The 26852-nt window shown below is 44.7% G+C and overlaps 1 protein-coding gene across 1 annotated transcript in view; it reads left to right on the plus strand.

Annotated features, from left to right (window-relative positions):
* Positions 1 to 26852, plus strand: part of TTC6 (tetratricopeptide repeat domain 6) — a 215817-nt gene that overhangs the window by 14046 nt on the left and 174919 nt on the right. Inside the window, exon 2 of the mRNA XM_084880152.1 lies at positions 17618 to 18589. Within this exon, the coding sequence (XP_084736278.1) occupies positions 17633 to 18589 (957 nt within the window). The 5' untranslated portion in view covers positions 17618 to 17632. The remainder of the gene's footprint in view (positions 1 to 17617; positions 18590 to 26852) is intronic.

A 26852-nucleotide genomic window follows, 5' to 3' on the forward strand; every position in this document is an offset into this window, starting at 1 on the left:
CTAATTTTCACACATTTCCAATTTAGGAACATGCCTATATATTATTTTTGTGTAGGATCTAAGATGGTAGCAAGAACAATGAGTCACTTTCTAAGCACTTGGGTTATTTGCACATGGTTTTAATTAGCACAGAAAAGTAATTTGCTTATTGTCTGGAGGGGTTACTGCCACATTTCTAGGTTGCCCAAAGGGCAGTGGGATGTGATTTGGGTGCCAGGAAACCCCAGGAAAGGCTGGTTTTTCTCTTTCCTGATCTCATTGATTAGTTGCCTGAGTGTTTGTAGAGATAAGCAGAGTTTGAGAGAGAGTAACGGGATATAAAATAAATGTTTAAGGGCCTGCTATGTGCCAGGCACTGAGCAAAGAACTACCATCTACACTATGTCATCTAACCGGGTTTTCTTTTTCTTTGTTCTTTTGTGCACTATAACACAGGAAAATGAACAAAACTGAAAATAATGGTTTATCACAAATAAAAAAACTCAAGCAGGCATCATCAAGGTTAAAAAATAGAAAACCCCTAGCACAGGAGGACTCCTGTACTGCCCTCCCACTCACCATCACTTTCCTCCCTCTCACCAAGACTACCTTAGCTGTTGTGGTTATTACTTTCTTGCATTTATTTGTAATACATCGACTGAGCACACACCCACAAGTTTTATAGTTTTTGCTGACTTGGGTCTTTAACCTTTATGTGAACAGGATGGTCCCTTGAGTGTGGCTCTGCCACAAAATACCATGTGCGGGCACGCATGTACAGTGCGATTGAAACTTTGTGGCCCATGCGCAGAAGTCGGTTTTCGGCTCTCAAAAGAAATTTCAATTGTTGTACTGTTGATATTTGACTAATGAGTTTGCCGACCACTGTTATAGAATGTACTCCCTTGTATCTGGCTTAATAGCTGGATATTACATATGTGAAAGATTCACCTATGTTGTTACTCACAGAGAAATTTATTTGTTTCTTTCATGCATACCACTGCATTTTATACCACAATCAACTTATGCATCCTACTTCTGATGGACATTTGAGTTGTTTCTGGTTTTTAGCTATTGTGAGTGAAACTCCTGTGAGTAGTGGTGTACATGTTTATTGGTGCATATGTGAATGCCTTTCTATTGGGAGTGGAATGCTGGCTCATGGAATATGTATATATTCAACTTTAATAGATAATGCCAACTATTGCTTGGTATAACCTTTCTTCTCTTGGACATCAGAAACTCTGAATATGGCCGAACCCGGTATTCGACTAGAAACTCTCTTGAATCTCATGCCTTTGATTTCAAGATTCTCTTTAGGAGTTGGGTTCTAGGTGGAAAGCATGGACCTTTCTCTCCCTCCCCCCATGTACTCTAAACTGGCATATAATGCAGACATATAATGCTGTCTTTTTTTTATTTTAAGAAAAGCTTTAAGTTTCGTGGCCCCGCATTATTCATTAAATGTGCTAGTAGGAGGAACAAGAGTGCCAAGAAAGCTGAGCCGGGCAAAACCGGCCCATTTGGGGCTTTCAGTTCAGAGGCTCTTTGGGACCAGTGTCAGCACCGCCCCAGAGATGAGGCTGCTCCACCTGGGTTTGGGTTTCTATCTAGCCCTGGAGCTGGTTCGGAGGCAGAAACTCGCGGGGAGGCCGTCCACAGCACGGAGGATCCGGGCCAGGGGCAGAGGGCGGCAGCGGAGGGCGCGCGGCTTGTTGCTGGGCGACCAAGTGCGTCATCCTTCTCCAAACGGTGCGAGCCCACCCGACCGCTACCCAACCTCCCCTCCCAACCCCCTCCCCAGGCCGGTTGGATGCTCGGCCCGGGGACAGTGCCAACCTTCCCGTACCCGAGCGGAGCTGAGGCTCTCCGGGAGGCGGGTGAGCTAAGGGCGGGGACTGGGGCGCTGGTGGCCCCGGGCACAGTGACTTGTTGGGAGGCTGTGGAAAAGGCTGGCTTCGGGACTTGGGCGGAGCTTTGGTCTCCAGGGTTCCCCTCCCTAATCCGCTCTCATTTTCCGGGAAAAGCCAGGCAGAAAACAGGATGGAGCTACCCTCAGGATTGGGGCTGGAGAGCACCGGTTGAGCAGTGAAAACCTGGTGGAAGGGAAAAATAGATGTGACTACCAGGCTGTGGGGAAAGAAAAAGGGGTTTGTGAGGCCAAGAGAGATAGGAGTCAGAGGGCCTGTGGGAGGGTGAGAGGCCACAGTGGAGGGGATTTAGGTCCCAATTCCCTGAGTTCATCTGCTGTCCCTTGAGAGGGGCTGGCTGTTTTAGGTAAACCTTAAACCTCATTACCTAACGGTCCCCTCCAGCACTGAGACCAAGGTGCCTGCTTTGGAATAGGGCGCTGTTCCCTGAGTGCGGCCCTCAAACCCTTGATGCGCAGTGGGGCACTGTGGGCTAAATGCAAGGATTATTTGTCATTGAAGGAGTTTCACAGTTCTTTTATTTTTTAACATGCAAATATAAAAGTTTAGCAAACTGCTTTCTTCCTACTTACGACCTGACAGAGGAATAATTTACATTCAATAAACTGTGCAGACTGTACGATTTGTATCATGTACAGGTGTATAATTTGATGAGTTTTGACAGATGAATACAACTTTGAAACAGTTACTGTGAACAAGGTAACTGAACTTTTCCATTCTCCTGCCCTGTTTGTTATCTATCCCTGCTCTTACCCCCTCCTACCATCCAGCCAACTATCGATCTGCTGTGTGACACCATAGAATAGATAGCACTTTCTAGAAGTTTCTGTAAGTGGAAACATATAAGATATACTTTTTTGTGTGTGTCTGGCTTCCTTTATTCAGCATAATGATTTGCCAGGACCTTTTCCTGGATTACATAGATTTATAGGAAGTTTCCAAGTCTTAAGCTGTTTCTTCTTAAAAATCTCTTTTTAAAGTCATTTGAATTTGTATATGCATTTTATAATCATCTTATAATTTCTGTAAAAAAGCCTGCTGGAGTTTTGACTCGGATTGCATGGAATCTATAACTCTATGTGGAGGGGAATTGCCATTTTAACAATGTTGATTCTTCCAAACATGGCTTGGGAATTTCTGTAGCCCTTTGATTTCTCTTAGAAATGTTTTGTAATTTTCAGTGTGCAGATTTTGGACATCTTTTGTTAGGTTAATTTCAAAGTATTTAATTTTGGGGGGGGGGCATTATTTTCCAAAAGTTTGGTACTAGTATATAAAAATACAGTTGACTTTGTGTGTTAACCTTGTATTGTACAACTTTGAAAATTTACTCATTAGCAGTTTTGTTGATTCACTGGGATTTTTTTTTCCAGAGAGAGGAAGAGAAAGAGAGAGAGAGAGAGAGAGAGAGAGAGAGAGAGAGATGAGAGAGATGAGAGAGAAACTTCGACTGGGTTGCCTCTAGTACATGCCCCAACCAGGACCAAACCCAAAACTTACATAAATGCCCTGACCAGGAATTGAACCCACAACCTCTTAGTGTACAGAGTGACATTCCAACCATCTGAGCTACCGGGCCAGGGCAATTCACTGGGACTTTTAACCTAAAAATCATGTCATCTGCAAATACGGACAGTTTTCCTTTTCAACCTTTATTCCTTTTTTTTTCTTTTCCTTGCCATATTCTAATAGCTAGAGCCTCTAGTACAATGTTGACTAGATCTAGTTAAGAGTCAAGGCATTTTTCCTGGTTTTCAATTTTCGTGGGGAAGCAAAAATATAATATTAGCGCTTCGTTGTTTTTTTTTTGTTTGTTTGTTTGTTTTTTTGTCAATTCTCTTAATCAGATTGAGGAGTTTAACTCATCTAGTCATGTTCCCTATGATTTATAGCTTGCCTAGAATTATTTACTTTTTTTTTATTTTAAACTAGAGGTCCGGTGAATGAAAATTCATTCACTGGAGGGGGGTCCCTCAGCCCGACCTGCCGCGCTCACAGTCTGGGAGCCCGTCAGGAGTGGGAGGCAACCTGGCAACACCTCAAGACTTGGCTGGCCGGGGAGGCTGGGCAGCTGCTACTCGAGGCTTGCCTGAGTGTCAGGCTGGCCCTGGGCAGCTGAGGGCTGAGGGATCTGAGGGACTCTGGAGGCAGGCGTGCAGCCTTGCCATGTACCTGCCATCCCAGTAGGGATGAGGGGACTGGGCGCTGCCATCTTGTGGTTTGTGGGCGCCACCATCTTTGACGGCATGGCATTCAATTAGCATATTCTCTCCTTATTGGCTATGGGCATTGCCATCTTTGAGGGCAGGGAAGTCAATTAGCATATTCCATCTTTATTAGATAGGATGGGTATTGAATTTTGTTAAATGATTGTCCACTATCGATTGAAGTGATCATTTTTATCTTCTTGTATTCTGTTATTATTATCAGTTATATTGACTTTCAAATTTTAAATCAAATTTTCAACTGTGGGATAAACTCTATATGATTAAGATATATTATGCTTTTAAGAAATATAGTTTGGCCCTGGCCATGTTGCTAAGTGGTTAGAGTGTTGACCCACACATTGAAGGGTCATGGGTTTGATTCCCAGGCAAGGCATATACCTGGGTTTCCAGTTTGCTCCCCAACCTTGGTCAGGGCAGGTGTGAGAGGCAACCAGTTGATGTGTCTTTCTTACATTGATATTTTTTCTCTCTCCACCCTCCTTCTCTTCCTTCCACTCTCTTTTAAAAAAAGCAATGGAAAAAAATATGTTCATGTGCATTTTAACAATAACAAAATGTGTGTGTGTGTGTTTATATATATATGTATATATATATATATATATATAGGTTTTGATATGATAATATTTTATTAAAGATTTTTGCATCTATCTTCATGAGGTATACTGGTATGTACTTTCTTTCTTTCTTTTAATACCCATCTCATTCTCAGATTTGGTATTAGGGTTATGTGAATATCAAAAAATAAGTTCCTTTCTCCTCTATTTTCTGAAAATATTTGTGTAAGATTGGTGTTATTTCTTTTTAAAAATATATATTATTGATATTTTACAGAGAGGTAGAGAGAGGGATAGCGTTACCGTGTTTCCCCGAAAATACGACATCCTCCGAAAATAAGACCTAGCTCATAGGAAAGATAAGACATCCCCTGAAAATAAGACCTAGCGCAACTTTGGGAGAAAAAAGTAATATAAGACACTGTCTTATTTTTGGGGAAACAGGGTAGAAACATCGATGAGAGAGAAACATCGACCAGTTGCCTCCTGCACACCCCAAACCTGGGATGTGGCCGCAACCAAGGTACATGCCCTTGACTGGAATCGAACCTGGGACCTTTCAGTCCACAGACCGACGCTCTATCCACTGTGCCACACTGGTTAGGGTGTTATTTCTTTCTTGGTGCTTGAGAGAACCACATGGGCCTGGAACTTCCTTTGTTGTAAGATTTTTGGAAATGAATATGTTTATTTGTCATAGTACTATTCAGATTTTCTTTTTTATGTTAATTTTGATAAGTTGAAATTCTCAGATATTTGCCCATTTTATCTAAATGGTTGAATTTGTTAGCATAAAGTTATATTCTCTTATTATCATTTACTGTTGTAGAATCTGTAGTATAAATTTCTTCATTCCTGATGTAGGTAAGTTTTGCTCTCTCACTTTTATTCTTGAACAATCTAGCTAGGGGCTTTAAATATTTTGTTGATATTTTTGAAAGAACCAGCTCTTGCTTTGTTAATGGTCTCAATTATCTTTCTGTTTTCTATTTTGATAGATTTATATCCTCATACTTATATCTTTCTTTTTACTTTGGGTATCCTTTACTCCTTTTTTTCTAGATTCTTGAGGTGGAATTCTAGGCTATTGATTTTATACCTTTCTTATAGATTTAAGCATTTAAGCTGCACTATTCCATCTAAGCACTGCTTTATCTACGCCCTCACATTCTGATTTATTGTATTTTCATTATTATTTACTCTAAAATATCTTCTAAGATTTAATAGTACTTTTGTATTTTTTATTATCTATTGACTTGTTAGTTACACTACTTTGTATTACTTTAAAAAATTGTTTCTCTAGGAATTACAATATACATCCTTAACATTTCACAGTCTAGAGTTAATATTGAACTAGTTTGCAGAAACTTTCAACCATAGTTCTCTTACCCACCCTCATCCAGGCTTTTTGATTGTTATACATTATGTCTGCATATACAAACACCCACAAGACAACACTGTAATTTTCCATACAGCTTTTTAAAAACAAGATTAACAAATGGCCTTTTAAACTTACCCAGATAGTTGCCATTTCTGATTTTTCTTCATTTCTTTCTTTCTTTTTTAAATATGTTTTTATTGATTTCAGAGGAAGGTAGAGGGAGAGGGAAATAGAAATATCAATGATGAGAGAGAATCATGGACCAGCTGCTTCCTGCACGCCCCCCACTGGGGAGCGAGCCTGCAACCCAGGCATATGCCCTGACCGAGAATCAAACCAGTGACCCTAGGTCGATGCTCAACCACTGAGCCACACTAGCCAGGCTCATTTCTGAAGATTCAGTTTTCCTCTCATAAAATTTCTCTTCAGCCTGAAGAACTTTATCTTTAGCATTTCTTGTAGTTCTAGTGTGCTGGTAAATAATTCCCTTAGTTTTCCTCTATCGGAATGTCTTCATTTTGCTGTCATTTTTAAAAGAATGTTTATTAGATATATAATTCTGGGTTGACTTTTTTTGTGTGTGCCTTTTAGCATGTAATAAATCCTATTTCATTGTCTTTTGGTCTAGTCGTGTTTGGTCATAGTTACTTTGGTTATATCCTGGACAATGTAAATGCTTTCCCTATAAATCATGTGCTGTTTTCTCTGTCTGCTTTCAGTATTTTATCTTTGTCTTTGGTTTCCAGCAATTTACACGTGGTTTTCTTTTACTTTAACCTACTTGGAATGTAATGAGCTTCTTGAATCTATAAATGTATGCATTTCTCCAAATTTGGGATATTCTCAGATATCATTTCTTCAAATATTTTTTCCACCTCTTTCTGCCCGCTCCTTTGAGATGTGAATTACTTATCTGTCAAAGCTTTTGATACTATCTTATAGGGCTCTGATGGTTCTTTTTTAAAGCTTTTCTTTCTCTTTTAAAAATACTGAATCATTTCTGTTGATTTATCTTCCCATTCACTGACTCATCAGACATTTTCAAATATCATTATTTTCTAGGTATAATATCTATATCTTTTTTTAATTTTAATTTTTAAAAGATTTTCTATCTTTTTAGTCATCTTTAGCACATTTCCTTTACTTCATGGAGCATAATTATAATAGCTGCCTTAAAGTCCTAGTTTAATAATTGCAACACCTGGGTTATCTCTGAACTGACATCTTAAGTATCTTTGCCCTTGAAAATGGGTCAGATTTTTCTAGATCTTTTTATGTCAAATATTGTTTAGTTATATCCTGGGCATGGTGAATGTTTTGCTGTGTAGACTCTGACTTCTGTCATATCCCTCTGAAGAATGTTGATGGGTTTATTTTTGTTTGTTTGTTTTGCAGGCAATTCACCGGATTAGATTCATTGTAAACTCAGTCTTATTCTCCACAGTTGGAGGTTACATTCAGCTAAATCTCACTTCAGCTCTTTAAGCCGTTGCTATGTAGCTTAGAATTTGTCCCACATACGCACCGTTCAGAGGTCAGTCTAGACTTGTGTGGTGTTTAGACAGAATTGGAAGGTCCTTTTTCTGGCTCTCTCCTCTTGGATCTCTCTTTCATTCCTCCATAGTGGTGGTTGCCTGGAAGCTTTTCTCTGATTCTTATGGCCAGAATGATAAAGGGCTTTTATGGAAAATTCTGTGGACTTCTGAATAGCTTTAGAAAAGTTATTTTCTGAGTTGGTAACAACTTTTTCTGTATTCTATATCACTTTAATCCAGCATCATATTTGTTGTTTACTATTAGTTTTATTGATATTATTAGGATTAAAGGTGGAAAAAACAGTATTATAGAAAGTGTGAAAAAATAAAAAAATTTATCCCATTTTCTTAGTGAAATTGTTAAAAATGTTTATGTATTTTAGACTTCTCCATAAATTATCATCAGTATACAAAGAGATCTTGTTTCTGCCACTGATATTTCAAAAGCAAATATTGTTTTCAGAATATATGTATTTTCCCTGCAATGCTGGTGATTTTATTAGACGAAATAAGCTGTATTTGGCTTAAATGTTTCTTTTGAAACTGTAGTGCTGTGCATTGGAAGTTGATGTTTATGTGAAATTTAGGAAGTGAATTGAGATGATATTGGCAATGGTTCATAAAACCTAAATCTTATTCTTAGTGATTCACCCTCCCCACTGAGTGGAGGAGGTCAGGGTGAAGTAACCCATATAACCACTGCGGCTTTGACTCCATTCCCAATGTCTGACTGCTAACCCTTTTCTGGTGTACTACTCAAAGCAACTAGCTTACTCTATGAGGAATCATTTCCCAATGTGAAGTGTTCATGTAACTTGCAGCCAAATCATCTGGTGGTCTGCTCTACTTATTTCTACCTTAGTTAGAGTCTAGAGTAGAGTTTTGTATCTTCTGATCTGATAGGATGAACAGCTACATCTGTAATAACCAGAGAGCAACCTGTTCCACAGTCTAGAGCATTCACACAGGTAGCCCCTCCTGACTTTTAGTCATTTTTGGCCAGTGAGCTTCCTCCTTATGTCTGATCAGACCTTGTGAGATAGGAGAGAGGGCTAGCTGTTGACCTTTCTTACTACCTCATTGCTTAGACATTGACCCTCCTGGTAGAGCAGGAAGGAAAAGGCACAGAATTCTAATCATTAGTCAAAAAGAGGAGAGTGAAATTACTGCACAGGTTGCAAAGATTTCAAGCACACTCTTTCCCATTTTAAAATATAGCATAAACTTAATCAACCTGGATTATGAGCAGCATGCTTGATACCTATGTAGATTAATACTTTCTTTTTTGTAATGGTTACATTATTTTTCCAAGTCAGACCTAGTCTCTTTCTTTTTAATAATTAACTACTAAGAAAATAGAGAACACATTATTTTCCCATAATAGTGGATGTTTACAAAAGATTTTACATGTTTTGCAGAATTGAGGGGGTGGGGTGGGGCTATAAAGGCACTAAGCTTTGATGGACTGGCCCATTTAGCATTGGGGTACCACCTAGTTTGAAAACATAATAGAAGTTCCTGTCAAACTTAGTTCTATTTCCTATTGGTTTATTTTTTTACATATAAGGAGCAACTTTCTCATAAAGAACTCAAGAGAATGTAATGAGAAATGTTGAACAATAACCACTTGTTAAACGTCAACAACAAACCATAAGCCAGGAGAAGTTGGGAAGGGAATACAAAGCAGGAACTAAGAAAAAAAAGGGAAGTGCAGTTGAGCGAGTCAAGTCAAATTCTCATACTGTAATATGTATTTCTGGTCTGTGTTTTGATCCAGGCACTTCCCTTTTGTCTTTTGTAGAAAGAAATGCAGATGGTGTCATTATAGACCTATTACCACCTGTGCAAGCAGCAATTGTCAAAACACTATAAGAAAGATTCTACAGCATCTTTAAAATAAGGAAACTTCCTTAAGAGCTCTAGAAATCATTTCTTTTTTTTTTTTTTTTTTTTTTTTTTTTTTCAAATCAATCTTTATTGTTCATATTATTACAAAGGTTCCTCATTTCTTCCCCCCTCCACCAGGTTCCCACCCCACCCTCCGCCCCCTCCCCATCCCCCATTGTCCTCATCCATAGGTGCACAGTTTATGTTCAGTCTCTTCCTCCCTCCCTTTCCCCGATAGTAAATCCCTTTTCAGATAGTAAATCTGTTACTTAGCATTATCTCATATCAATAATACCTCCACATGCCCATTGATACACTTCACACAAAAGACATTTCCAAATAGGTCAACCAGCCTCATCCAGGCCCCACCCAAGGCACTTACAGATCAACACCCCAGCGCTATACTAACTCAACACATCCAGATCTAAGCCTTCATCACTTGATTCAGCAGACCCTCAAGTTCCCGCAAAAGTTTCCAGCCATGTCTGAGAGGCAGCCGTGGGCAGGTACAGGCGAGGAGCGAGCTGTTTCGGGCCTGGCTGCTCCGGGCCTGGCCTCTGTTGCTCTGGTTCGCTCCACAACCAGCTGCTCCGGGTCTGGTCACTGCCGCTCCCGACCTAGTTGCTCTGGATTTGGCTGTTGCTGCTACAGGCCTGGCCGCACCCGACCCGGCTGCTCTGGGACCGGTTGCTCCGGTCCCGGCCGCTCTGGGCCTGGCCGCTCCCAGCCTGACAGCCGCTGCTCCGGGCCTGGCTGCTCCCAGCCTGGCAGCCATTGCTCCTGGCCTGGCCGCACCAGACCCGGCTGCTCCGGGCCTGGCCGCTCCCAGCCTGGCCGCCGCTGCTCCGGGCCTGGCCGCACCAGACCCGGCTGCTCCGGGCCTGGCCGCTCCCAGCCTGGCAGCCGCTTCTCCAGGCCTGGCCGCTCCCAGCCTGGCAGCCGCTGCTCCTGGCCTGGCCGCACCAGACCCGGCTGCTCCGGGCCTGGCCGCTCCCAGCCTGGCAGCCGCTGCTCCTGGCCTGGCCGCACCAGACCCGGCTGCTCCGGGCCTGGCCGCTCCCAGCCTGGCAGCCGCTGCTCCGGGCCTGGCCGCACAAGACCCGGCTGCTCCGGGCCTGGCCGCTCCCAGCCTGGCAGCCACTGCTCCTGGCCTGGCCGCACCAGACCCGGCTGCTCCGGGCCTGGCCGCTCCCAGCCTGGCAGCCGCTGCTCCTGGCCTGGCCGCACCAGACCCGGCTGCTCCGGGCCTGGCCGCTCCCAGCCTGGCAGCCGCTGCTCCGGGCCTGGCCGCACAAGACCCGGCTGTTCCGGGCCTGGCCGCTCCCAGCCTGGCAGTCGCTGCTCCGGGCCTGGCCGCACCAGACCCGGCTGCTCCGGGCCTGGCCACTCCCAGCCTGGCTGCTGCTGCTCCGGGCCTGGCCGCTCCCAGCCTGGCAGCCGCTGCTCCTGGCCTGGCCGCACCAGACCCGGCTGCTCCGGGCCTGGCCGCTCCCAGCCTGGCAGCCGCTGCTCCGGGCCTGGCCGCACCAGACCCGGCTGCTCCGGGCCTGGCCGCTCCCAGCCTGGCCGCCGCTGCTCCGGGCCTGGCCGCACCAGACCCGGCTGCTCCGGGCCTGGCCGCTCCCAGCCTGGCAGCCGCTTCTCCAGGCCTGGCCACTCCCAGCCTGGCAGCCACTGCTCCGGGCCTGGCCGCACAAGACCCGGCTGCTCCAGGCCTGGCCGCTCCCAGCCTGGCAGCCACTGCTCCGGGCCTGGCCGCACCAGACCCGGCTGCTCCGGGCCTGGCCGCTCCCAGCCTGGCAGCCACTGCTCCTGGCCTGGCCGCACCAGACCCGGCTGCTCCGGGCCTGGCCGCTCCCAGCCTGGCAGCCGCTGCTCCTGGCCTGGCCGCACCAGACCCGGCTGCTCCGGGCCTGGCCGCTCCCAGCCTGGCAGCTGCTGCTCCGGGCCTGGCCGCTCCCAGCCTGGCAGCCGCTGCTCCGGGCCTGGCCGCACCAGACCCGGCTGCTCCGGGCCTGGCCGCTCCCAGCCTGGCATCCGCTGCTCCGGGCCTGGCCGCACCAGACCCAGCTGCTCCGGGCCTGGCCGCTCCCAGCCTGGCAGCTGCTGCTCCGGGCCTGGCCGCTCCCAGCCTGGCAGCCGCTGCTCCAGGCCTGGCCACACCAGACCCATCTGCTCCGGGCCTAGCCGCTCCCAGCCTGGCCGCCGCTGCTCCGGGCCTGGCCGCACCCGACCCGGCTGCTCCGAGCCTGGCCGCTCCCAGCCTGGATTCTTCGTGGTTGTCTACTGCTGTTCTGGGCCTGGCTGCTCCCAACCCGGCTGCTCTGGGCCGGGCTTCTCCGGGCCCAGCCACTCCGTGTCTGGGTGTTCCTGGACTGGCCACCCTGGGCTTGGCCGCCTCTGCCTCAGGCCTGGCTGCCACTGCCCCAGGTCTGGCTGCTCCAGTGCTGGCCGTTGATGCTCTTGTTCTGGCTGCTGCTGTTCTGGGGCCTGGCCACTGCTGCTCCGGGCCCAGCTGCCACTGCCTTGTGCCTGGCCACTCTAGGCCTGGTCGCCGCTGTTCCAACATTCTGTCCCTTTTTTCTCTTTTTTCTTTTTTTTAAAAAAAACAACAAAACGCATTTATGTTGCAATGTTGGCTGGTGCGTTGAGTTCTGACTTAGTCTTTGATTTTTCAAGATCTTCTTTGTATTCTTTCTTAAGTAATTTTACTATCATTTGTTCTCACTTGATTTCTTCACATTGAGAACTTCTTTGGTTTCTTCCTCCTTGTCCTGGGAGCTCAGCAGGTTGGCCTGTGGCACCCCTTTGTTCTCCGCGGGCTCCCGCGCTGCTCCAGCCTGTTGCCGGGGTCGGCGCCGCCCAGGAAGCAGCCCCAGTCCTTGGCTCCGTTGCCAGCGCTCAGCAGTCGAAGGCTCAGGGGCACCCCCCCCACTGGGGGCCCCGTCGCCCGGCTCCTTGCTGGCGCCCAGCTGGCCGGTGTCCGGCAGGGGCTCCTGCTCCTCGTGGCGTTCCTCCAGTCTGGAGCTTTCTTTCTCCCTCCCACTAGGGGAGTCCAGGATCAGAGTCAACAGACTGTCCTCTGCGCACAGTGTGCGCGACTCCGGGGGCTCGGCCTTTCGCCGCGCTCCCAGGACTCCACCTCACAGCCCCGTCTCCCCCTGCCCGAGCCTGGGTCCCCAGGGACTGGCCCAGACCTGGAGTTCGGGGAGGTCTGGACTGAGGCTCAGAGCTGCCGCCGGAGGCTTTGTTTCTTCCGGCTAGGGTAATCCAGCATCAGAGTCAACATTCAGTCCTCTGTGCGCCATGTGCGTGCGACTCCGGGGGCCCCGCATTTCGCCGTCCCCCGGGATTGTCTCTCCCTGCCGGAGCCTGGGTCCCCAGGGTCTGGCACATAACTTGGGGCTCAGCGCTGCCGGTTCGGGGGTTCAGCCCAGGCTGGGGGTTCTATTTCCTTCCTGCTAGGGAAAGCCAGGCAGCACCCAGCCCTCTCCTCCTCTCCGGCTGCGACCTCTCCGCGCGCGCGTGCGTGCGAGCGCGCAGCATGTCTCCGTACCTTAGGCTTTTTTTCAGCTCCTCTGATTTTCCTTCTGGTTTTCTCCCTCCTTCCTATTGTAGAGTTTTCAGTCAGTCGACTACCTGTAGCTCTGGGCAATGTCCACTCTACATTTTAGTTGTATTCCTTTGAAATTGTTGTGAGCTGCTGCGGCTAGGTGTATACCCGAGCAGCCATCTTGGATCCTCTTCTAGAAATCATTTCTAATGTCCACATATTATGGCCTGAAGTAGAGGAAAAAGATTACTATTTTCCCCTTTTGTTATGAAGTTTTATTACAAATAGAATTGAATCGTGTAAGGTCTGGCCAGCGGTGGAGCTGCATAGAGAAAGCAAGCCTACTGATCCACAGATGAGATCTCTGCATGTAGGAGGTGTTGGGTTTGAGAGCCAGCAGTGGGCATTTTGGAGATTAAAAATAATATGACTATATTTAAAGGCTGATAAATAGGATGTTTTCTTCATATTTCACATACCGCATGACAAATGAAGAAATCTAATTGTAAAACCAACTCTTTTAGGAATTGATAAAAAGAATTCTACCAAGAAATGTGGAAAGCTACTAAGCAAAGAAATGCCAATTTAAAAAGAACATAATTTCCATGTCTAAGTCTTAAACCCATTGTATTTTGAAACATGTCATAAGTTGAAGTGTAGTTTCCCTCCCTACCCCCATACTATCTTCAACCATTTGCCTTAGCATAATTTATTCATATTTCTATTTTATCACCAATTTAATACTGCATTTATAACATAAACCATATTATTCTTAATTCTTTTGCTCAGTCTATAAGTTGATTCTAGCATCAGTGTATCAGTTTTAATGCTTTTATTTGTATAAGTTTTTTAAAATATATTTTTATTTCAGAGAGGAAGGGAGAAGGAGAGAGATAGAAACATCAATGATGAGAGAGAATCATTGATTTGCTGCCTCTTGCCTGCCCCACCCTGGGGACTGAGCCTGAAATCCTGGGCATGTGCCCTGACTGGGAATCGAACCATGTCCTCCTGTTTCATAGGTTGATGCTCAACCACTGAGCCATGCTGGCTGCTATGTATTGGGTCGGCAAGTAAGTAATTGCGGATTTTTTAAAGAAAATCAAAGACAATTTTTTCATGGAACTAAATAACTTTATTCTGTAATGTATTGCCCATTTTGATCAATGACCTTTTGCCATCTTTCAGGCAGCATCATAATCCCACGTTCAAAAAACTTCTGGTTTTTATTAGCAAAAAACTGAATCAGGTACGATTTGACATCATCATCATTATTGAAATTTTTACCATTCAAGGAGTTTTGTAAAGATCGAAACAAAAAGTAATCAGATGGTGCAAGGTCAGGACTATATGGTGGATGTGGCAAAACATCCCAACCAAGCTCCATTAATTTTTGCCGAGTGACCAAAGATGTGTGTGGCCTTGCATTGTCATGATGGAATACAACACCTTTTCGATTTGTCAATTCGGGCCGCTTTTCTTCAACTGCATTGTTTAATTTCGTTAGTTGTTCAATGTAGACATCAGAATTGATCATTCGGTTGGGTGGTAAGAGTTCAAAGTAGACAATTCCTTTGTAATCCCACCAAACTGATAACAAAACCTTCTTTTGATGAATATCAGCTTTTGATGTTGTTTGAGTTGGTTCACCTGGCCTGCTCCACGATCTTTTCCGCTTGATATTGTTGTAAACAACCCATTTTTCATCGCCAGTTATCAGTCGTTTTAAAAATGGATCATTTTCATTACGTTTCTTTAGCAAATTGCAGCTGCTAATGCGTTGCGTTAACTGTGATTCTTTCAGTTCGTGAGGAACCCATGTATCAAGTTTTTGAACATAGCTAAGTTGTTTTAAGTGATTTTCAATGCATGTATGTGATATATGAAGCTTCTCTGCAATCTCACGTGTTGTACTGTGACAGTCTGAATTGATTATTGCTTTGATTAGGGCGTCATCAACTTCAACTGGACGACCAGAGCGTTTTTCATCTTTGAGTGAAAAATCACCAGAACGAAATTTGGCAAACCAATTTTGACACTGCCGTTCTTTTAAGGCTTCGTCACCATAAACAGCACATAACTTTTTATGAGCTTGCGATGCGTTTTCCCTTTGCGGAAATAAAAAAGCAAAATATGACGAAAATGTTCCTTTTGATTTTCCATTTTTCAACGAACGCCAAACGAAAACCACAAAACAGATCAAAAAACTTTTTTTACTGATTAACAGCTGAATAGCCAACTATCAAATAACAAAATGTGTTTTACATTTGTACTACGTCTGCAAACTAAAAATTCAACTGAAGCCATATATGTGTGAAACCCGCAATTACTTAGCTGCCGACCCAATAAGTTTTAATTACCTTGTTGGACAAGTGCTTACTCATTTCCCTTTTCAAAATTTGGCTAATCTGTTTATTATTTCAAATGAATTTAGAATTACTCTTCAAAGTTTAAAATACCAGTTTTAGATTTTGATTATGATGGCATTAAATCAATATATTATTTTGGAAAGATCGATATAATTAAAATATTTGGTCTTCTCACCAAGGAACATTAACTTTTTATTTAGTTGAGTCTCTTTTATGTACTTCAGAAAAATTAAAAAAAAATTTAATTCATGCAGTTTTAGGACTTTTTTTGTTCTGTTATTCCTAAGATACTTTTAAAATAAATTATAAATCTTGTATAATGGAATTTTGACATTTTGCTTTTGAATATATCATTTTGATTTAAATGAAGTTATTTAAAAATTTAAATGCCTTGTAAAACTCTATTATAATACTAGTTAACTTTTAGTGCTTAGGTTTTTGTAGGTAGATAATCATATTTGGAAACAATGATGACATTCCAGAGGTGTTTCTGCTTTATTGTTTTATTTATTTTCAAAGAACCTCGGCTTTGCGTTTTCTAAAAAATAAATAAGTATTTCGAATTCATTATTTTCTGCTTTTATTTTAATTGTTTTACCCTTATTCTTTTTAAAAAAATATGTTTTTATTGATTTTAGAGAGAGAGAATGGGAGATGGAGAGAGAGAACACTGATTGGCTGCCTCCTGAACAGCCCTTCTCAGGAACTGGTGACCTCTGGGTAACCAGTGACGTTTCAGTGCAAGGGGTGACACTCAACCGAGTCACATCTGCCAGGGTTCATTTGTCCTTACTTTCGAAACTCTTCTCTTCTTGGCTTCTGTGGAACTCTGTTCTCATTTCCTAACTCATTTTTTTCTCTTACCCATCCTACCTGCCACAGGTGATGTTGCCAAACAATCTGTCATTGACCCTTTTCTATTTATATTCCTGTCCTGTTTTTGGTAGTGACTTCAGAGCTCTTAAGATCTCAAAGTGCACTTATGATCATAGATAACTTGCCCTGCTGAATAGCAGAAGTGTTTTTATTTAATTGTGCTAATACATATAATATAAAATTTACCATCTTAACCATTTTTAAGTGTACAATGCACAATGTAGTGAGTAGCAGAAGGTTTATTATGTATTTGGTTATGACCAAGACTTTATGAAGGTGACACTAAGTTCCTGTTTTATGAAGGAGCTTTAATTGCTCCCTGTTATTCCTCATCATTGGCCAGATGCTATCAGTTTTACCTTGTTAGGTCTCTGTTTTCACTCTGCTAGGCTACCAAGTCCAGGCCTAAGGCTCAAGATTTGGATACTCTTATTTGCTCTCCCTCCCTTTATTTGTTTCTCCCACTCAAAATTAATATCCCTCTAGCACTAGATGCTACCAAATCACTTTTCTATTATAAGTTTTCAAATGGTTTCTAGTAGTTCACAGAGAGAGTTCTGTCACCTGGCCTGCGGCCTCAGGATCTCACTGCAGCCTACCTCGTGGCTGCTGGGCTCAGGTGGCACATGGCGGGAAGTGGGCTGGTAAGGGACGGAGACACCCAGGGCTGGCTGGAGGAGGAGGTGGAAAGTGTTATCCTGCCAGACTGCTTGAGATTTCCTGTGCCTGGGTGCACTGTGGTCTCTGTGTCCTATGTGCACTATGGAAACGGGACACTACATTATAGTCTAAAAGGCTAATATGCAACAGGGGAACGACCAGTCGCTATGACGCTCACTGACCAGCAGGGGGCAGACGCTCAATGCAGGAGCTGCCCCCCTGGTGGTCAGTGCGCTCCCACAGGGGGAGCCCTGCTCAGCCAGAAGCCAGGCTCTGGGCTGGCCAGCTCAGCAGCGGTGGCGGGAGCCTCTCCCATCTCAACGCTAAGGATGTCCCACTGCTGGCTTAGGCCCACATCCCCTGAGGGCTCCTGGACTTTGGAGGGCTAAGCCAGTCTGAGGGGATCTCCTCCACCCCCCCCCCCCCCTTCCAGTGCAGAATTTAGTGTTACAATAAACCCAATAGGGGTATCAGAAACACCCACTGTAAAAGAGGCTTTATGGTTCCTGTGGAAAGGTCAGTATTTGGTTTCAAAATGATACCAAGTACCACTGCCCACTGGTGTCTCTGGGAGCCCGGCCAGCGGTCTGCGAGGATAAGCTTTGTGGGTTGGAATTTTGTCAACAGCCTTTTGTTTATATGTTCATCTTTTGTTATTTCGTAGGACAAGCTAGTCAAGATGTCCAGGATCCCGAAGCACTTTGGACTGAGCTACAAAGAAGAATCGCACATGTTTAGAGAGCTTGAGAAGGTCCGCAGGAAGACCAAACAGGATTTTCTCCGCTTCAAGCAGAGGCTGGACTCCAAGACCCTCGTGGATGGAGCCCCGGTCGTCTGTGGCCCGGCCAGGCCCGGGGCCAAGGGGAGCTTTCCCCGAGCTCGGCCCCGGGAGCCGCCAGGGCTCCTCCGTTGGGCCAAGGACCCCGCGGCCGCCGCGGCGGGCCTCCTGCAGCGGGCGCTCCGCGACGCCGGGCCCTGGGGCCCCGGGGAGGGCGCCGCGCCCTGGAGGCCCCCGTTCCGCCCCCGGGACTTCTACCTGCGGAGCTCCGCGTTCCGCCGGCACCGGGCCTCGAAGGAGCCGCCGGTCATCGCCACCGGAGCCGGCACGTCCAGGCCCGTGGTGCTGAGGCCGCCCCCCGCGTGGAGGAGGAAGCCGGCGGAGCGCACGGGCCGCTGGAGCCCTCAGCCCGCGGAGGCGCAGCCCGAGCTCCGCTCGTCCCTCGCCCGCGCCCGGTCCCCCTTCCCGGCCCCAGCCCGGGCCCGCGCCCGAGTGCACAGCTCCCAGGTGCCGGCGGCTCCGCCCGGGGAGGCCTGGGCCGCCAGGACCTCCAGCACGGGGGGCGAGGCGGGCGGCCGGCGGCGGAGAGTGAGGATCCGCTCCCAGGTGCTGCGAGACAGCGCGCCCGCCACCCCGCGGGACATGTCCCGCGCCGCCTCCAAGGCCAGCACCGACAGCCTGGCCACCAGCGAGCGCCTGAGCTCAGGCGCGCACTCCCCGCTGCCCGTGCGCCTGCTCCCCACGTCCATCGAGGAGATCCTCGCCTCGCAGCAGTCCGAGGCCCAGCTGGCCTCGGACCAGACCATCAAAGAGCTCATACAGAGCGTCCTCGGCCAGAACTACGACATTAACATGGAAGTAGGTGCAAAGGAAGGAGACGGGTAGTTCGCCTGGGTCCATGCAACCTTAGGACACGTGCGTAAAATATCACAGTGCTTAAGGCCCTGTCACCAGCCAGGCGGCGAGCTACATAAAGCATGGCTGTGTTAGTCAAGGATTTGCATTTTGCATTTTGAATGTTTAAGTTTTCCACCCAAGGAGAGTATCCTGTTTTCAAAGGGGGAAAAAATTCCGAGAGGTTATTTAAAAAACTGGCTCAAACAACAGTTATTGGCCCCGAGTAACACATCGCTGGTCACGTTTCCTTTCAAAGTCTCTGCGATTATTTAGTACTGAAATAACAGAGCAGATGTTTCATATGGAAAACGCAAGTCTTTGTTCATTACAGCTTAGTATTATTAGCAGTGAATTTATATCCTAAGAAGATCAATATATTACTATTAAGAAATTGAACTTGTAAAAGTTGTGTAACATTTTCAGGGAAAACCATTCTTTTTTTTTTTTTTTTTAATATATATTTTCTTGGTTTTTTACAGAGAGGAAGAGAGAGGGAGGGATAGAGAGTTAGAAACATCCATGAGAGAGAAACATCGACCAGCTGCCTCCTGCACATCCCCTACTGGGGATGTACCTGCAACCAAGGTCCATGCCCTTGACCGGAATCGAACCTGGGACTCTTCAGTCCACAGGCCGACGCTCTAACCACTGAGCCAAACCGGTTTCAGCAAAACCATTCTTTTAAAATGTTTCCTTAATTGAATTTATTGGGATGGCGTTGGTTCACAAAACCATGCAGGTTTCAAGTGTACAACTCAATAAAAACGCCATTTGTACACTGTATCATGTGCCCATCACCCAAAGCAAAGTCTCTTTTTCTCTCCATTTATCTCCCCTTTGCTCACCTCCACCTACCCCCATTCCCCTAGCACCACACTGTTGTCCTCTCTCTCTCTCTCTCTCCCTCTCTCTCTCTCTCTCTCTCTCTCTCTCTCTCTCTCTCTCTTTCTCACTTTGGGAATCAAACCTGTAACCTCTTGGTTTTCTAAGTTGATGCTCAACCACTGAGTCACTCAGACCCTGCAGTACCACTGCTTTTTTATCTACTACCTACTGATGGCTCTTGGGTTGTTTCCAGATCTTGGCTATTTTAAATAATACTGCAGTGAACTTAGGGGTGCATATATTCTTTTGAATTAGTGTTTTGGGTTTCTTCAGATATATTCCCCAAAGTGGGATCACTGGATAAAAAGGCAATTCAATTTTTAATTTTTTGAGGAAACACTGTTCTGTTCTCCTCAGTGGCTGCATTCCCATCAACAGTGCTCAAGGGTCCCCTTTCTCCACATCCTCACCAGCACATGCTTATTTATTGATGACTAGTGGCCTGGTGCACGAATTCATGCACAACGAAAGGGAATAAATTAGAAGAAATATTTTAATATCGCTATTTGCCCTTTCTCTATAATAGAAGTGTCAGAGATGAAAGAAAATTAATAAAATGTATATGAAAATAATATATAAATGTATTAATAAATAAGCAATAACAACATGATATAACAACAACAAGGACATGATATGAAAACAACAAAAGAGTGAAAACACTTTCAGAGTGCTTGACTGATTTCCCCTTGTGATGAAGTATTTATAACTTTAATGTCACATGCTCTTTGAAATCAAGAGAAAGCAACATATGACTGACCATGTCCGAAAACAGGTTCAGGTAGGAATATTCATTCCTACTCTGTCTAGAGCTTTGTCCTTGTGATTTATTAATTGTCATCGCAAATGCCAACATCACGGGAAACTGTCTTCAAATTAATTTAAATGCAAGACCAGTGTCAGATGGGGACAAATAACTTCTTGGAATCAAACAACCTCTCCTTCTGCAGATCCTGTTAATACCTGGTGACAGGGTCCAGGGTGCGGGTGAAGGGAATTCTGACCAGTGGCCGATTCTGCAAGGGATGGGGCTCCCACCTCCCTGCTCTCAGGGTCAGGGGTGTGGGTGAACGGGAATATGGCCGTCAGGGCACAGACAGCAAGCTGACCAATGGCTGATTCCATGAGGAATGGTGGTCCCACCTTCCTGCTGTCAGGGTCCGGGTGTGGGTGAATAGGATTTAGGGCTGTCAGGCCGCTGACAACAAGGTCTGGGTAAGTGCTCGTCATATCTATTGTCTGGTTCTTGGTCGTTCTATGCCATAACAGTTGCCTGGCTTTTATTATATAGGATAGCCATTCTGAGAGGTGTGAGGTGATAACTCATTGTGGTTTTAATTTGCACATCTCTGATAATTAGTGATATTGAGTATTTTTTTCATATGTCTATTGACCATTTGTATGTCCTCTTGGAGAAGTGTCTGTCTAGGCCCTTTGCCCATGTATTTTTTTAAATTTTATTTTAAAATTCTTTATTGTTTAAAGTATTACATAAGTCTCCTTCCCCCCCCCCCAATGACCTCTCCCCTTCCACTCCTATCCCCCAGCACATGCCCTCACCCGCCAACTGTCTGTGTCCATTGATTATGTTCATATGCATGCACACAAGTCCTTTGGTTGATCTCTTACCCACCCCTGGCCCCCCACTCCCTCTCCTGCCTTTCCTCTGAGGTTGGATGGTCTGTTTGATGCTTATATGACTCTGGCTCTATTTTTGTTAATCAGTTTATGTTGGTCATTATATTCCACTGATGAGTGAGATCATGTGATATTTATCTTTCTCTGACAGGCTTATTTGACTTAGCATAATGCTCTTCAGGTCCACCCATGCTGTTGCAAAAGGTAAAGGTCCCTTCTTTTTTTACAGCAGTGTAGTATTCCATTCTATAGATATACCACAGTTTTTTAATCCACTCATCTGCTGATGGGCTCTTAGGCTGTTTCCAAATCTTAACTACTTAAATTGTGCTGCTATGAACATAGGGGTGCATATATCCTTTCTGATTGGTGTTTCTGATTTCTTGGGATATATTCCTAGAAGGGGATTACTGGATCAAATGGGAGTTTGAGGAAACTCCATACTGTTTCCTGCAGTGTCTACACTAGCCTGCATTCCCACTAAGTGCACGAGCATTTGTTGTTTGTTGATTTGTGGATGATAGGATTCTGACAGGTCTGTTACCAATTTCTTAATTGGGTTGTTTGTCTTCTTGGTGTTGAGTTATATAAGTTCTTCAAAATTAATCTATTATAAGATGTATCATTGGCAAATACAGTATGTTTTCCCAATCAGTGGGTTACCTTTTTTGTTTTGTTGATGTTGGTTTGTATTTTCTGTGCAAAAGCTTTTTAGTTTGATGTAGTCCCATTTATTTATTTTTCCTTTGTTTTTCTTCCCTGAGCAGATATGTTCACAAAAATATTGCTATGAGACATGTATGAGATTTTATTGTCTATGTGTTTTTTTCTTTCTAGGATTTTTATGGTTTTGTGACTTACATTAAGTCTTTAATGCATTTTGAGTTTATTCTTGTGTATGGTATAAGTTTCATTTTCTTGTATGCATCCAACATTTATTTAAGAGACTGTCTTTACCCTATTTTATGTTCTTGCCTACTTTGTCAAGTATGAATTGACCGTAAGGTGTAGGTGTACTTTTGTGATCTCTGTTCTGTTCCATTGATCTATATGCGGGTTCTTGTGCCAATACCATACTGTTTTGATTACTTTGGCTTTGAAGTATAATATGATGTCAGGTAGTATGATACCTCTAATTTGGTTCTTTCTCAAGATTGCTGAGACTAGTTGGGGTCTCTTATAGTTCCTTATAAATTTTTGGAATATTTGTTCTCGTTCTGTAAAATATGCCATTGGTATCAAGATAGGAATTGAGTTTTTCTGATAGTTCATTATCTATATATATATAAAGAGCCAGGGTTGTAACATCCAAAACGACCAAAGGCTCGACATGAACACCAGGCTGAGCATGCAGCAGAGCAGGCTGAACTGCTGACCTCTCGGAGAGAGAGAGAGGCAGGGCTGATCAGCAGTGACCTTGCCAGCAGCCAAGCCTCTTTCTCTCTCCCAGAGGTCAGCCTGGAGTGACTGCTGATCAGCCCTGCTTCTATGATCAGGCCCGGAGATAGGCCCAGAGATCCTGACTAGCATAGACACCAATCAATCAGAACCAAATCTGGGTGAATTGCAAGGAACCAATGGCTGCCTGAGAGTCAGAGCTTTTGACATAGAAACTGACCAATCAGAACCAAATCTGGGTGAAGTGCGAGGAGTCAATGGCTGCCTAGGAGGTGGAGCTTTTTACGCTGACTGGCATAGACACCCTCTAATCAGAACCTACTCTGGGTGAACTGTGAAGGCAGAACCTAAGATGGGAGATGAGGAGGGGTTTTAAGGGAAACAACTATTTAGTGTAAGGTGTTAGAAAATGATTCAATTTTTTAATGACCAGTTTGGCAGTATAGTGTATATGGCTGGCTATCAGTCCAGATACAGGGATTATGTAGTTTTGTCTGCCAAGACAAGAGCATCTTATCCTGCTGAAAAGGTACCCCCCCCCCACCCCCAATTAAGCAATCCTATCCTATATAATCTATCTATACTAATAAAAGGGTAATATACTAATTAGACTGGGTTGACTGGCCATCTTCCAGATGTTTGACTTCCTTCCGGACAAAGCCATTGTAGTGGGGACTGAGGCAGAGGAAGTTAGTAGCGATCAGGCTGGCAGGGGAGGGCATTTGGAGGTGAGATCAGGCCTGCAGGGGAGGGCAGTTTCAGGCAAGGTCAGGTCAGCAGGGGAGGGCAGATAGGGGCAATCAGGCAAGCAGAGGAAGTTAGGGTCAATCAGGCTGGCACAGGGGCAAGGTAGGGGCAATCAGGAGGCAGGCTGGTGAGTGATTATGAGCCAGTCATCCTGGATTATGAGAGGGATCTTAGATTGGAGAAGGTGCAAGCCTGTCTGAGGAACCCCCATCCATGTGTGAATTTCCTACACCAGACCTCTAGTTAATGTATAAAAATGCCACCATTAATTAATTTCTGAATATTAACTTTTTATACTGCTAATTTACTGAATTCATTTATTAGATGTAGTAGTTTTTGGTGCTATCTATAGAGTTTGTATATACAATATCATGCCATCTAATGATAGTTTTACTTCCTCCTTTCCAATTAGGATGTCTTTTATTTTTATTTTTTTTCTTGTCTGATTGCTATGACTAAGACTTCCAATAATATGCATAGGAAAGCAGATATCCCTGCTTTGTTTCTGATTTTGAGGGAAACCCTTGTAGTTTCTGCCCATTGAGTATGATGTTGGCTGTGGGTTCATCATATATGACCTTTATTTAGTTGAGGTGTCATCCTTCTATTCCCTCTGTGCTGAGGCTTTTAATCATAAATGGGTGCTGAATTTTATCAAATGCTTTTTCTCAACCTATTGATCGGATTATGCTGCTTTTATCCTTCATTTGTTTCTGTGATGTATCATGTTTATTAATTTACGAATATTGTACTAACCTTGCATATCCATAAAAAAATCCCACTTGTTAATGGTGTATGATCTTTTTAATGTATTGCTGGATCTGGTTTGCTAACATTTTGCTGAGGATTTTAGTATCTATGTTCATCAGGAATATTGGCCTATAATTTTCTTTCTTTATGGTGTCTTTATCTGGTTTTGGAATAAAGATAATGTTGGCTTCATAAAAAGAGCATGGAAGTCTTCTCTCCTCTTGAATGTCTTTTTTATTTATTTTATTTTTTGTTAATCCTCACCTGAGGATATTTTCCCATTGATTTTTAGAGAGAGTGGAAGGGAAGGGAAGAGAAAGAGAGAAACATCAATGTGAGAGGCACACCGTGATTGCTTGCCTCCTACACATACCCTGATCAGGGCTGGGGTTTGAACCTACAACTAAGGTATGTGCCCTTGACTGGAATCGAACCCAGGACCCTTCAGTCTGTGGGCTGATGCCCTCCGCACTGAGCCAAACCAGCTAGGGCCCTCCTCTTGAATTTTATGGAATAGTTTGAGAAGGATAAGTGTTACTTCTTTGAATGTTTGGTAAATTCACTATGAAGCTATCCAGTCCAAGACTTTTCTGGGAAGTTTTAAATTTTTATTACTGCTCTGATTTCATTAGTTGTAGTTGGTCTAATCAGATTTTCTGATTCTTCTTGATTCATTTTTGGAAGATTGTATTTTTCTAGGAATTTATCCAATTCCTCCATGTTTTCCAGTTTCTTGACCTTTAGTTGTCCAGAGTATTTTCTTACAACCCTTTGGGTGCTCCTATGTTGGATACATATTTATTTACAAGGGTTATATCATTCTGTTAGATCAATCCTATTAGTATTATGTAGTGAACTTCTCTGTCTCCTTTATGGCCTTTGTTGTGAAGTCTGTTTTATCTATATAAGTATTGTTACTCCAGCTTTTATTCATCTCTGTTTGTATGGAATTTTTTTTGGAACATTTTTTTTTTCATACTTTCAGTTTGTGTGTATTTTTTAATTCTGATGTAGGTTTCTTGTAGTTAGCATATATATGGGTCATGTATATATATTTAAAATGTATTTTATTGATTTTTTTACAGAGAGGAAGAGAGAGGGATATAGAGTTAGAAAAATCGATGAGAGAGAAATATCAACCAGCTGCCTCCTGCACACAACCCACCGGGGATGTGCTCGCAACCAATGTACATGCCCTTGACCGGAATCGAACCTGGGATCCCTCAGTCTGCAGACCGACGCTCTATCCACTGAGCCAAACCGGTTTCAGCTATATGGGCCATATTTTTAAATTCATTCAGTTCCCCTATATCTTTTAATTGGAGCATTTAATTTATATTTAAGGTTATTATTGATAAGTACTTATTTATTGCCATTTTACTTTTTTATACCTATATTTTTCTCTGTTTCTTCTTCTCCTTAAAGCACATCATTTAACATTTCTTGCAATACTGGTTTGGTGGTAATACACTCCTTTGTGTGTGTTTTTGTTTGTTTGTTTTATCCCCTCTCTGGGAAGCTCCTTGTTTCACCTTTAATTTTAAATGAGAGCCTTTACTGGACTGAGCCTGCAGAAAGGGGCCAGGCACCCCTCCAGGTCTCAGACAGTAGCATCCAAGGGATACACACTCCGAATGTCCCAACTCCTGGCAGCACTCCCTTCACTCCTGCAGAGTGAGCTCACCAGAGTGGGGCCAACTGGACTTGGGAAGGCAGATCCAGCTCCCATTGCGGGTGGAGCCAGCGAGCCAGGGCGAAGAGGCAGCACTTCCCCTTCCTGGGCAAAAGCCTCCCACGAGCACTGAAGGTCCCAGGTCCAAGTGGCTTAGATTCCCCTGCTGGACTGAGCTCAGCAGAGTCAGGACCCTGGCTGCCAGGAAGGCAGGTTAAGTGGATCTCCTATTTAAAAAATATATATATATATATTTTATTGATTTTTTACAGAGAGGAAGAGAGAGGGACAGAGAGCTAGAAACATCAATGAGAGAGAATCATTGATCAGCTGCCTCTTGCACACCCCCTACTAGGGATGTGCCCGCAACCAAGGTACACGCCCTTGACTGGAATCAAACCCGGGACCTTTCAGTCCGCAGGCCGACTCTCTATCCATTGAGCCAAACCGGTTTCGACTAAATCTCCTATGGATGGAATAACATGGACTGAGCTTGCAGGGTGGAGAGAAGTGCCCCCACTCCTCCCCCCAAACTGTGATGTAGCCACACAACCCAGCTCCTGCCTGCCTGATTCCTGGACAAAAGCCTTCTCAGGAGATGTGCTTGAAAATCCCAGCCCTGTTCAAGTCCCAGCTCCATGTGGCACTCTGATTCCTCTGTGGAACAGAACTCGGCAGGGCAGGGCAACGGAGTGGAAGGGCGAGCCAGGATTCAACGGGGAGGAAGCACTGCCTGTGCACTTGAGGTGGGGAAGGACGGTCCCCTTTCCAAAGTTGCACAGTTCCATCACTGTCTGAGTCTGCCAAGAGCTTCTCCAGAAAAAGAGCTCTCCAAAGGTCCATGCTGGGTGCAGCCCGCAGACCCCTCTGCAGGACGGAGCAGGGACAAAAACAGCAATTAGGGAAGTGAGGAGGAGAAATATGCAGTTTCTTAATTGCTCAGCCCAAGTGCCAGCGGATAGCTCCCCGCCACGCTGCAGGAGCGTGGCACCCAGGAGGACCCTATGCTGTCCAGAGGCCTATGGGATGCGGGCAAAGGGGCATTGATCACAGCAGAGTGGTGTTGCCAGTAGTTGGAGGACCGTGCAGTGCACCCCCCAGGCTGGTGCTATAACAATAGGAGTGCTTGACCCTGGG

The sequence above is a fragment of the Pipistrellus hanaki genome (assembly GCF_964339955.1).
Source record: "Pipistrellus hanaki genome assembly, chromosome: 1".
In the NCBI taxonomy this organism is placed as follows: Eukaryota; Metazoa; Chordata; class Mammalia; order Chiroptera; family Vespertilionidae; genus Pipistrellus; species Pipistrellus hanaki.